Source organism: Hypanus sabinus, chromosome 10 (genome assembly GCF_030144855.1).
Source record: "Hypanus sabinus isolate sHypSab1 chromosome 10, sHypSab1.hap1, whole genome shotgun sequence".
Classification (NCBI taxonomy): Eukaryota; Metazoa; Chordata; class Chondrichthyes; order Myliobatiformes; family Dasyatidae; genus Hypanus; species Hypanus sabinus.
The window spans coordinates 110,922,914-110,935,978 of NC_082715.1; the positions used below are offsets into that span (position 1 = coordinate 110,922,914).

General features: G+C 40.4%; 1 protein-coding gene across 1 annotated transcript in view; it reads left to right on the plus strand.

The window, feature by feature from the left end:
• The window catches only part of LOC132401348 (dynein axonemal heavy chain 8-like), an 895,336-nt gene that overhangs the window by 60,667 nt on the left and 821,604 nt on the right, over nt 1-13,065 (plus strand). Inside the window, exon 8 of the mRNA XM_059983478.1 lies at nt 1,532-1,708. Within this exon, the coding sequence (XP_059839461.1) occupies nt 1,532-1,708 (177 nt within the window). The remainder of the gene's footprint in view (nt 1-1,531; nt 1,709-13,065) is intronic.

Consider the following 13,065-nt stretch of genomic DNA (forward strand, 5'->3'; position numbering starts at 1 on the left):
GATATCCTGAAGTGGGAAGAACAGCCAGAGGTCATGGTACATATTGGTACCACTGACATAGGTAGGAAAAGGAGGAGGTCCTGAAAGCAGACTACAGGGAGTTAGGAAGGAAGTTGAGAAGCAGGACCACAAAGGAAGTCATTTCAGGGGGACCAATATTCTGGCGGGAAGGTTTGCTAAGGCTACTGCGGAGAGTGTAAACTAGAGTTGCTGGGGGTGAGAGCCAAACTGAAGAGACAGAGGAAGGGATGGTTGTCTCACAAATAGAGAAAGCTTGGAGACAGTGCAAGAAGGAGAATAGGCAGGTGATAGAGAAGGGATGCACTCAGATCAATGTTTGAGATGCGTCTATTTTAATACAAAGAGTATAAGAGCTAGGAAGTCATGATGCACTTGTAGAAAACCTTTGTTAGCTTACACTTGGAGCATTTTGTACAGTGGCTCCATTGCAGGAAGGCTGTTACAGCTTTGGAGAGGCTGCAGCAGAAGTTTATCAGGACGTTCATTGGATTAGAGGGTATTAGCTAGAAGGAGAGTTTGGCCAAACTTAAATTGTTTTCTCTGGAATTTTGGTGCCTGAAGAGACATGATAGAAGTTTATAAAATTATGAAAGGCATATATTGATTGCAAGAATCTTTTTCTTAGGATAAAAATGATGAATATAGAGATCATAGCTTTAAGGTGAGTAGGAGGAAAGTTTAAAGGGGATGGGTAGGATAACTTTTTTTTACACAGAGAGCACTAGGTGCTGGAGTGCACTACCAAGGCTGGTAATGAAAGCAAATACAAGTGTGGCATGCTAGGGGTTTTTAAGATAGGCACATTAATAAGTAGGAAAATTGTGTCTTGATCCAACCTTTAAGAGACTTTTTCTTTGATATCTCTGACCCACCATCACCACCTGCTTTAGACTGTAACAAAACAGGTGACTGCATTCTACAAGCATATCAGATTGATTTCTTGGACTATAGTGTTAGATTTTGTTTTACTACTGCTTATCTAAAAACTACTTTTTTCTAAAGTTTACAAGATTACATACTATTACAGCAGAGGATATCAGAGTTTAGAGTTCAATTTTGGTGGCTTCTGTAAAAAAGTTAGCATGCGTGCGCATGCGTTTACTCCAGGTACTCTGGCTTCCTCCCACAGTCTAAAGATGTATCGGTTAGTAGGGTAGTTAATTATTATAAATTGTCCTGTGATTAGGTTTGGGTTAAATGGGTCGGTAACTAGGCTGCATGGCTCAGTGGGCTGGAAGGGTCTGTTCCATGTTGTAAAAATAAAAAGATTATTGGCACCATCTCCAGATTAATTTGCACCCTTCAGAAATTCAACTATCCATTTACAGAATATTAAGAACCACAAATGACTTCAAGTGAGTATTTTCTTATCATCTAATTAAGTCTGTCTAAAAAGTGGATTGGATTTTTTGTGGCAATACAAAGTTATGATTATTACCTATTATAGACAATTCAAATATTAGTTCAGAAGGGCTACAAAGTTTGAGATTTTTGTACATTTTATTTACAGGTTCTGGAACAAAGTAATCAAGTCAGAAAAGAGGCAGAAAATTCAGGCCCTCTGACTGAGCTGGAATACTGGAAATGTATGTCTGCGAAATTCAATTCCATCATAGAGCAACTTAGAGGACAAAATTGCAGGGCTGTGATCAATGTTTTGAAAGCAAGTTACTCAAAAATGTTAAAGGTAAAATTTCATTGGGAAAGCAATAATAACAACTATTTTATGAACAGATGGATTTTTACAGGAATCTGTATGAGGTCTTATTTTCATTAGACATCAAGATTTATTAAGTAAAATTTACACCTAAGTATATAGGACTAGAATGACAAGCTTATTCTAAGAGATAAGAAACAGTCTTTAAAGAGGATAGAGAAGTAGCTCAGATACAGTTAGCTTAGGTTAGAGAGTAAATTTCAAGCTTCTAGCCTTAGCAGCTAAATATATGTATGTCCTGGGGCAATGTTAATAATCAGCAATGTTCTAACTGGACCATGCCAAATTCAACATGCTTCACATTTGGTCCATAACCCTCTATGCACCTTCCCTCCATGTACCTATCCAAATCCCCCTTAAATGTTACAATTGTACCTGTCTCGGACACTTTCTCTGGCAGTATTTTTCACGCATGCACTACCTTCCGCATGAAGAAGATAACTCATAAATCTTTTAAGTCTTCCCCTCTTAAATTGTTCTAGTTTTCTCCAGTTTCAGACCTCTCAACCCTGAGGAAAAGAATGTAACTGTCCACCTTATACATATCCTTCATGATTTTATAAACCTATGAAGTCATCCCTCATTCTTATGAACTCCAGGGAATAAAAATTTAGTGTGGCCAACCTTTTCCTATAATTCAGACCCTTTAGTCCAGTCAGCACCCTCATAAATCTCTACTGCAACCTCTTCAGCTTGACAATGCTCTTCCTACTACAGGGTGACCAAAACTCTGCACAATATTCCAAGTACAGTTTCACCAAAGACTTATATAATTGCAACATAAACTCACTGCTCAGTGCTCTTGTACTCCCAGGTATCTCTGTTCCACAACACTCACCAGTGACCTGCTTATTACTATATAAGTCTTGCCCTGGTTTGACTATTCAAAATGCATCATCTTACACTTGTCTAAGTTGAAATTCATTTGCTATTCTTTATCCCACCTCTCCAACTGATCTAAATCTTTTTGCAATTTATTGTAGCCTGCTTCATTCTTGACAAAATCCCCTGATTCAGTCTCAACAGCAAACTTGCCATTCGTGCTATGTACGTTCATATTCATACATAATGAAGAATACAGATTCCAACACTGACCCCTGAGGCAACCCACCAGTTACAGGCCTCCAACTGGAGAATCAACCCTCAACTGTTACCCTCTGCTTCCTTTCATTTAGTCAATTCTGAACCTACCTCTATTTTTCTCTCTAACACGTAAGACCAAATCTTCTACACCAGCCTGCCTGCAGACCTTTGTGAAGGACCTTACCAAAGTTTATTTGGACAACTTCCATGGCTTTGCCTTCATCTATCCCTTTAGTTACTTCTTCGAAAACTTCAGAGGATTTGCCAAACATGACCTCCATTGCACAAAACCGACTATCCAAAAGGTGGTACTAGATCTTGTTCCTCAGAATTTCCTCTAGTAACTTCTCTACAACTTAAGTTAAGTTTTGAGGCATGTAGTTCTCTGTTTTCTAGTATTCTAGAAACTGGTATTACAATGTTACTTACCTCTGATGAGAGTAAAGATCCCTGAAGTCTTCCCCATCTGTACCCTCATAATTTTACACACCTTAATCATATCCCATCATAACATACTTTGTTCTGGGAAAACAGACCAAGTCTTTTGAATCTCTTCATAATTGAAATGTTCTGTCCCAGACCACATCCTGGTGAATCTCTTCTGAAACCTCCCTGGTTCGGTGTCCTGTACCCTGAATAATAGGATAGTGTTCAAAATTGCCAAGACGGGGAGCAAGATATCAATCAGCTGCAGATTTAGGTGAAGAAATGGCAGATGGTGTTTAATCCAGGTAGGTGTAAAGTGTTGTAGTTTGGGAGATCAAGTATAAAGGGAAAGTATACAGTTAATGACAAGAAAATTCAAAGAATTGGTGTACAGAGATATCGTAGAGCCCAATTTCTACAGCTTCCTGAAAATTGCCACACTAAGTTGATAAGGTGGTATAGGGCATGCTTGCCTTTATTAGTTGAAGCATTAAGTTCCAGAATTAAGAAGTTATGTTGCAGCTTTATAAAACACTCATTATTCTACATCTGGAGTGTTGCATTCAATTCTGCTTGCCCCATTATAGAAAGGGGGTGGAGGCTTAGGAGAGAGTTGAGAAGTTTACCAGCATGCCTATTGGATTAGAGACATGTGCTGTAAGGAGAGATTAGACAACCTTAGGTTTTTTTTCTGGAGCAGCAGAAGCAGGGGAAATCTGATAGAAATTTGTAAAATTTTGACAAATATAGAGAAGGTAGACAAATGCTATCTTTTTTCCAGGATCAAAATGCCTAATACTGGAGGACATATATTTAAGGTGGGGGGGGGGTGGAGTTCAGAGACTCATGAGCAAGTTTTTTCTCTAAAGATTTAGAGTGGTAAGTGTCTGGAGTGCACTGCCAGGAGGTGGTAGTGGAGGCAGATATAATGGAGGCAATTAAGATGTTTTTTGAGAGGCACCTGAATGTGCAGAGAATGGATGGATCTGGACCATATGCAAGCATGATGTTAGTTCAGTTAGGTGTCATCAGTTTAATTAGATGTCATAGGTTTAATTAATTAGGCACAATATAGTGGACTGAAGGGTCTATTCCTGTGCTGTACTGTTTTATGTTCTAATGAACTATATATCAAATATATTGTTTATTACAATATTTACCTGTATTGCCACTTTCAAAGACCTTTGGACTTGCACAATACTTCCTTAGACCCTGCTAGCTTTATTAGTACTTCCAAAAAGTAACACCACATAGTCATCTGCATTAAACTCCATATGCCATCTTTCAGTACATGTTATCAATATCTCTCAGTAACCTAAGACTTTTCTCCACATTCTCAAAATATCCACCAATCTTCATGTTATCTGCAAACATATTAATCATTACTTCTCTAGAATATTCACCTATATTACTTGATGGCAAGGGTGTCAGCACTGATCTATGTGGAATATTTATAGTCACAGGCATCCAGTCACAAAATCAACCTTCTATCACCACACACAAAATGCTGGTGGAACACAGCAGGCCAGGCAGCATCTACAAGGAGAAGCACTGTCGATGTTTCAGGCCAAGACCCTTCATCAGGACAGTGCTTCTCCTTATAGATGCTGCCTGACCTGCTGTGTTCCACCAACATTTTGTGTGTGTTTCTTGAATTTCCAGCATCTGCAGATTTCCTCGTGTTTGCTTCTATCACCATCCTTGTTTTCTATAGCAAAGCCAATTTTGGATCCAATTTGCCAATTTACTCTGGAACCCATGGGCAGTAACCTTTTGAACAAGTCCCCCATCTGGCACCTTGCTGAGATACATGTAAACCATATCTACTGCATTGTCATTATCAGCACACTTGGTTACCTCTTAAAAGAATTAGTAAATTTATCAGACAAGATTTGCCTTTGACAAAACCATATTGGAGTCTCTGATTTGTTCCTGCCTTTCCTAGTGATCTTCTCAAAGCTTTAAAGTTCAAAGTAAATTTATTGTCAAAGTACATTTATGTCACTATATACAATCCTAAGATTCATTGCCTTTTGGGCACACTCAATAAATCCAGAGGATAATAACGATAATAGAGTCAATGAAAGACTGCACCAACTTGGGTTTTCAACCAGTGTGCAAGAGACAACAAACTATGCAAATACAAAAAGATATAAATAAAAATAATAAATAGATAAGCAATAAATGCTTATAATATGAAGTGAAGAGTCATTTAAAGTAAGTCCATAGGTTTTGGTAACATTTCAGTGATGGGGCAAGTGAAGTTATTGCCTTTGGTTCTGGTAGTTGAGAGGTAGTAACTGTTTCTGAACCTGATGGTATGAGTTCTGAGACTCCTGTACCTTCTTCCTGATGGCAGCAGTGAGGAGAGAGCATGCCCCGGGTGGGGTGGGGGGGTGCTATCTGATGATGGATGCTGCTTTCCTATGATAGTGTTTCATTTAGATGTGCTCAGTGGGGGGAGAGCTTTACCAATGATGGACTGGGTCATATCTACTGATTTTTGTAGGATTTTTCCATTCAAGGGCATTGGTTTTTCCTTACCAGGTCAATCTGCTTTCCACTACACATGCCAAAGTTTTAGAAGTTTGTCAGTTTTAGATGTCATGCTGAATCTTCGCAAACTCCTAAGGAAGTAAAGGCTTGCTGTGTTTTCTTCATAATTTCACTTATGGACCCAGGACGGGTCCTTTGAAATAATAACACTGAGGAATTTAAAGTTGCTGACCCTCTCCACCTCTGATCTTCCATTGAGGACTGGCTCATTGACCTCTTGTTTTCTTTTCCTGAAGTCAATAATCAGCTCCTTGGTCTTAATGACATTGAGTAAGAGGTTGTTGTTATTATACCACTTAGACAGATTTTCAATCTCCCTCCTATATGCTGATTCAGCACCATGTTTGATTTAGCCTATGACAGTATTGTCATCAGTAAACTTGAAAATGGCATTGAAGATGTGCTTGGCTACCTATCATAAATGTAAAGCAAGTAAAACAGGAAGTTTAGCTGCACCTGTGCTGATGGAGATTGTAGAAGAGATGTCTTCCAATCCGAACTGACTAGGGACTGCAAGTGAGGAAATCCAGGATCCAGTTGCACAAAGTGGTATTGAGGCCAGGGTCTTGGATCTTATTGATTAGTTTTGAGGGCAGAGTGGTATTGAATGTTGAGTTGTAGTTGATACGAGCATCCTGATGTATGCATTTTTGCATCCAGATGTTCCAGAGTTGAGTAAAGAGCCAATGAGATAGCATCTGCTGTGGACCTGTTGCTCTGGTAGGCAAATTGGAGTGGATCCAAATCACTTCTCAGGCAGGAGTTAATAGGTTTCATCACTGACCTCTCAAAATACTTCATCACTGAGGATGTAAGTGCTACTGGATGATAGTCATTGAGGCAGGTTACCACGTTCTTTTTAGGCACAGGTATAATTGAAGCTTGCTTGACCTCAGACTGCCTAAACAAGAGGTTAAAGGTCTCAGTGAACACTCTAGCCAGTTGATCAAAGCAGGTATTCTGTGCCTTTTCAGGTACCCTATCTGGGTCGGATGATTTTCATGCGTTCACCCTCCTGAAGGTTGCTTGCACGTTGGCCTCAGAGACTGAAATCACATGATTATTGGAGACTGGGAGTTCATGAAGGTTCTTCCACGTTCTTATGGTCAAAGCGAGCCTAGAAGGCATTGAGCTCATTTAGAAGCGAAGTTCTGCTGTTAACTATATTTTTTGATTTATCTTTATAAGAAGTGATAGTATTCTAGACCTGCCACAACTGCCAAACATCCTTCGATGATTCAGGTTTAGTCCAGACTTCCCACTTCACCCATGAGATGGCTTTCCAGAAATCATACCTGGACTTCTGCTAAGTTTCTTGTTCACCAGACTTGAATACTTATGACCTGGCCCTCAGCAGATTATGAATCTCATGGTTCATCTGGGGCTTCTGATTGGGGAAGACTCTGAATGACTTAGTGAGAACACATTCATCAATAACTGTTTTAATAAGGTTTGTGACAACCATGGTGATTTCACAGATCCACAGATGAATCCTTGAACACGTCCTAGACCACTGACTTGAAGCAATCCTGTAGCCACACCTCGACCTCTTGCAACCTCCTCTTTGTTGCCCTAATATCTTTAGCCTCTGCCTAAATGCAGGTAGGAGGACAGCCAGGTGATCCAATTTACTGAAATGCAGTTTGAGTATAGAACGGTAAGCATCCCTTATTTTAGTATAACAGTGGTCTAGTGTGTTGGGACCTCTGGTGCTACAGGTTATACACTGAATGTAATTTGGCAGGGTTTTCTTCAAACAAGTCTGGTTGAAGTCCCTGACTATGATTTGAAATGCATTGGGATGGACTGTTTCTTGTTTTGTGCAGTATCTCAAGTGCTTGATTATAGATGGCCAGTGGTATGTAAACTGTGGTCAAGGTTATGGAGGGGATCTGCCTTGGTAAATAGACGGATGGCATTTGATCATTAGGTGTTCAAGGTTGGGGGAATATGAGTTTGACAAAAGCGCCACATCAAAGCACCATCAAGAGTTTATCATGAAATACACACTTCCACCTTTTGCCTTTTCTGAATCAGCAGTTTGATCCATCCAGTAAATCAAGAAACATTCCAGATGGATTATTATATCTGGAGTGGCTGAAGACAGCAAGTCTCACACAGGCATAGAATAGAACAATCCCTTATTTCTCTCCAATAGAGCAGTCTTGACGTGAGGTCCTCCATTTTATTTTTCAGTGACTGCATGTTTGCTATCAAGATACTGGGTAGAGGGTGCCTCATCCTTCTGTTTCAGCTTGGCTTGAAGTCCTTCCCTCCTGCATGGCCTCTGGCCACGGTGATGAACTGTTGTCCACTTGAAGGTGCCATACATGCTTAGTCTGCTGAGTCCTTCAGAGGATCGTGAAATCTGTATATCATTAAGTTGAGTTAAAACTATATTGCTTAAAGGGAAATTACATACTGCAGATTGCAGTGAGAGTAATTTGAAAGACGCACAGCTAGAATTACTGTTCACTGCCACAGAATGTTGCCAAGGTTCACTAGCACCATCTTGTATCTCCCTTTCTCCTGCTCTTAAGAATTTTTAAGATAACTTTCCTATTACTGGTATTAGACAAACAGGTCTGTAATTGCCAGGCTTTCCCCTGCTGTGCTCCTTGAAAAGAAGGGTGGTTTCTGCCATCCTTCAGTTATACGGTACCTAAGTTGTGACTAGTGAAAATTTAAGAATCTCAACCAGAGATCCAACAATCTCTTTCCTTGCCTCCCATTGCAGCTAAGGATAAACCTCATCCAGTCCTAGAGATTTATCTATCAAGTTAGAATAGTGCAGCACATTACAGGCCCTTCGGCCCATAATGTTGTGCCGACCCTCAAACCCTGCCTCCCATATAACTCCCCACCTTAAATTCCTCCATGTACCCACTTTTATCTCTAATCGGTCCTACCTTCACTTCTGTCATCCTTTTGTTCTTCATATAATTGAAGAATGCCTTGGGGTTTTCCTTTACCCTACTCGCCAAGGCCTTCTCATGCCCCCTTCTTGCTCTTTTCAGCCCCTTCTTAAACTCCTTTCTTGCTACCCTATATTCTTCAATAGACCCATCTGATCCTTGCTTCCTAAACCTCATGTATGCTGCCTTCTTCCGCCTGACTAGATTTTCCACTTCACTTGTCACCCATGGTTCCTTCACCCTACTATTCTTTATCTTCCTCACCAGGACAAATTTATCCCTAACATCCTGCAAGAGATCCTTAAACATCAGCCACATGTCCATAGTACATTTCCCTGCAAAAACATCATCCCAATTCACACCCGCAAGTTCTAGCCTTTTAGCCTCATAATTTGCCCTTCCCCAATTAAAAATTTTCCTGTCCTCTCTGATTCTATCCTTTTCCATGATAATACTAAAGGTCAGGGAACGGTGATCACTGTTCCCCCAGATGCTCACCCACTGACAGATCTGTGACCTGACCTGGTTCTTTACCTAATACTAGATCTAGTATGGCATTTCTCCTAGTCGGCCTGTCAACATACTGTGATAGGAATCCATCATGGACACACTTAACAAACTCTGCCCCATCTAAACCCTTGGAACTAATCAAGTGCTAATCACTATTAGGGAAGTTAAAGTCACCCATGATAACAACCCTGTTATTTTTGCACCTTTCCAAAATCTGCCTCCCAATCTGCTCCTCGGTATCTCTGCTGCTATCAGGGGGCCTATAAATACCCCCAGTAGAGTACCTGCTCCCTTCCTGTTCCTGACTTCCACCCATACTGACTCAAAAGAGGATCCTGCTACATTACCCACCTTTTCTGCAGCTGTAATAGTATCCCTGACCAGTAATGCCACCCCTCCTCCTCTTTCCCCCGCTCTCTATCCCTTTTAAAGCACTGAAATCCAGGAATATTGAGAATCCATTCCTGCCCTGGTACCAGGCAAGTCTCCATAATGGCCACTATGTCATAATTCCATGTATGTATCCAAGCTCTCAGTTCATCACTTTTGTTCCTGATGCTTCTTGCATTGAAGTACACACATTTTAGCTCTTCTACCTTACTACCTTTATACACTTTATTCTGCTGTTCTTTCCTCAAAGCCTCTCTATATGTTAGATCTGGCTTTACTCCATGCACTTCTTTCACTGCTCTATCGCTCTGGGTCCCATCCCCCTTGCAAATTAGTTTAAACTCTCCCGAACCATGCTAGCAAACCTACCACTAAGTTCACTAAGACCTTGAGCATGTCCTTTTTATATTTTCCCTTTTCCAAAGGTGGATTATTCAGTGATTACAAAAAATACATTATTAGAATATCACCATACAGTCTATTGACAGCTTCAAATTATAACATGCAAATCACTATCCAGAATGTACTCTAGGCCTTGTGGCACCCACCGGTCCTGAAAATACCCCATTGTATCAGTAGATATTGAATCATCCAGGGAATAGGCACATGTCCTGTTTTATTTATGGAGACTTGCACTAGTGTGTCACCTACTTCTTCACTAAATCCCTCAAATACAAAGTCTGTTTCCTTCATAATACCAGTGGAAAGTATTCATTTATAACTTTACCTATGCCCACTGACTCCATGTGCAAATTGTGCCTGTTATCCCTATAATGTGTTGTACTCATTCCCTGTTGTTCTTTTGACTTTAATATCCTTATAAGATCCTTTCATATTTACCTTATTACTGCCTTCTAGTTGTATTTTGTGAACCCTCTTTGTCTCCTTAATTTCCATGTTAAGCACCACCCTACACCTTTTGTATTCTTCTTTGGCCACCCTTGCCTTTAGTTCTCTATAACTGCCATATGGTTCATTAATTTCTCTTTATTCTCCCTCAGTATCCTTGGTCATCCAGGGTTCCTTATTCTTTATATCCTTAGCTTTAACCCTTACTGGAATACGTTGGTTCGGAACTCTCATGATTTTTCCTCTAAATGTTTCCCACTATACAGATGTTCTATGCACTATACACTCAGTGGCAACTTTATTAGTTATACTTGTACTCTGTAATGTACTGTGTGAGTATCCGTAGGCCAGAGTGTGTACAATGTGAGAACAGGGGTTAAGAAAATGGAGGTCTGTTGAATAAACATGGTTGTTCAATATACTGTGGTGTCCGAGTCACATAAATACTACATGGTGTCAGAAGTAGTTGCGGGACAGAAATAAGGAATAAAAGATGTCACAGTTACAGCCACCATCAAGTTTAAGCCTACGAGGTAATCTTGCTGAGAACTGGAAAGTATTGGTCCAGCAGTTTGTGCTGTTTTGCACCTCTAGCGGCGTAGCTGAAAAGATGGAGAAAGTGCAATGTACTACATTTCTGCATGTGGTGGGGGCAGAGGCAATAAAGATTTGCAACACATTTGTCTTCCAAGATGATGAGCAAGATAAAATTGAAGTGTTGAAGAAAAAGTTTCAAGATTACTGCAAATCGAGAAAAAACCTACCGTACATCCGACACTTATTTTTTACAAGGGCTCAAGGACCGACAGAGACCATAGACGCCTATGTAACAGATTTGAAGAACAAGGCAAAAAACTGAGTTGGGACAACTGCATGATTCTTTAACATGCGACAGGATTGTATGCGGCATATGAGATGATCATGTCAGAGGCAAAGCTTACATTAGAAAAGGTGATAGATGTTTGCCGTGCCAGCGAGATCACGTCAAGTCAGGTTAAAGTGCTTAAAGAAGAGGTTGAAGTGCACAAAATAAAAACTGTGAAAACTGACAAGAGTAGGACAAGGCCAGCTCCACAGGATGATCAAAAGGAAGTTAACTGCAACAGATGTGGTTATAAACATTGGATACAGAAAATGTCCACCCTTTGGTAAGACATACAAATTATGCAGAAAAAAAATCACTTTGCAAAGATGTGCAAATGGCAGGAGTAAGCAAGGAAAATGCATGCTGTGGAACAGAGTGAGGGCAACAGTGCATGTTCATTGGCACAGTTGAAGTGGAACAGGAGATATCCATCAAGAATATTGACAATGCAGTGATGGAGGATGAAGATGATTGGACTCAAGATCTGATAATAAACAGGAGGAATGTGACATTTAAGCTTGACACTGGGGCAAAGTGCAATGTAATGTCAGCAGAAACATTCAACTCACTGGACTTCAGAGGAAGACTGAGAAAATCTACCTGTAAAAATCCATATTTTGGCCATAAGACAGCACCATTGGGAAAGAAAACACTCACCTGTGTGTACAAAGGACAAAAACACAGGATAGTGTTTGAGATAATACAGCAACATGTTTCAGCAATACTGGGCAAAGCAACATGCACAAAGCTAGGCCTGGTGAAGCGAATCTATGGTGTTGAGAAAGAAAATGACATTCTCAAAGACTTTGCTGACTTGTTTTCTGGAATAGGATGTTTACCAGGGAAACACCACATCCACATTGATCCAACTATTGCACCAGTCGTGCATGCCCCGAGAAGGTTTCCAGTTGTTCTCAGGGATCGAGTAGTGGAGGAGCTACACAGAATGGATCAGATGGGAGTCATAACGAGACAATTAGAACTGACTGACTGGATGAATAGTATGGTGACAGTGGTCACAGAAAAAACGATGAGGATTTGCATGGATCCACAAGATCTCAACCGAGCCATCAAAAGAGAGCACTGTCCGCTGCTCACAGTTGAAGAGGTTGTCTCCTGCATGCCTAATGCGAAACTCTTTTCCGTATTAGATGCAAATCAAGGTTTCTGGCAGATCAAGCTGGTTGAGGAAAGTTCCAAATTATGCAGTTTCAACACGCCCATAGGGAGATATTGTTTTCTGCATCTACCCTTTGGGATTTCTTCTGTGTCAGAGGTATTCCAGAAGTCCGTGGCACAAATGATTGAAGGCCTGGATGGAGTGGTCAATATCATTGATGATTTGCTGGTATGGGGTGACACAATTGAGGAACATGATCAGAGACTGAGGAAGCTCCTGGAGAGAGCACATGAGTACAACCTAAAACTGAACAAAAGTAAATGTAAGATCGGAACTACAGAGATCAAATACATAGGTCACATACTCAGTGCTGATGGGCTAAAACCAGATAATGAAAAGGTCAGGGCTGTGGTACAGTTACCACCATCCGAAGATAAGCAAGAACAATTGAGGTTCATGGGCATGATACAGTATCTTGCCAAATTCATTCCCAACTTATCAAAGGTCAGTGCTGCACTTTGAAAGCTACTAGAGAACAACACTGAATGACATTGGGAAGATGAACAAAAGAAAAGTTTTGACATATTGAAGCAGTTGGTTACCAATGCACCAG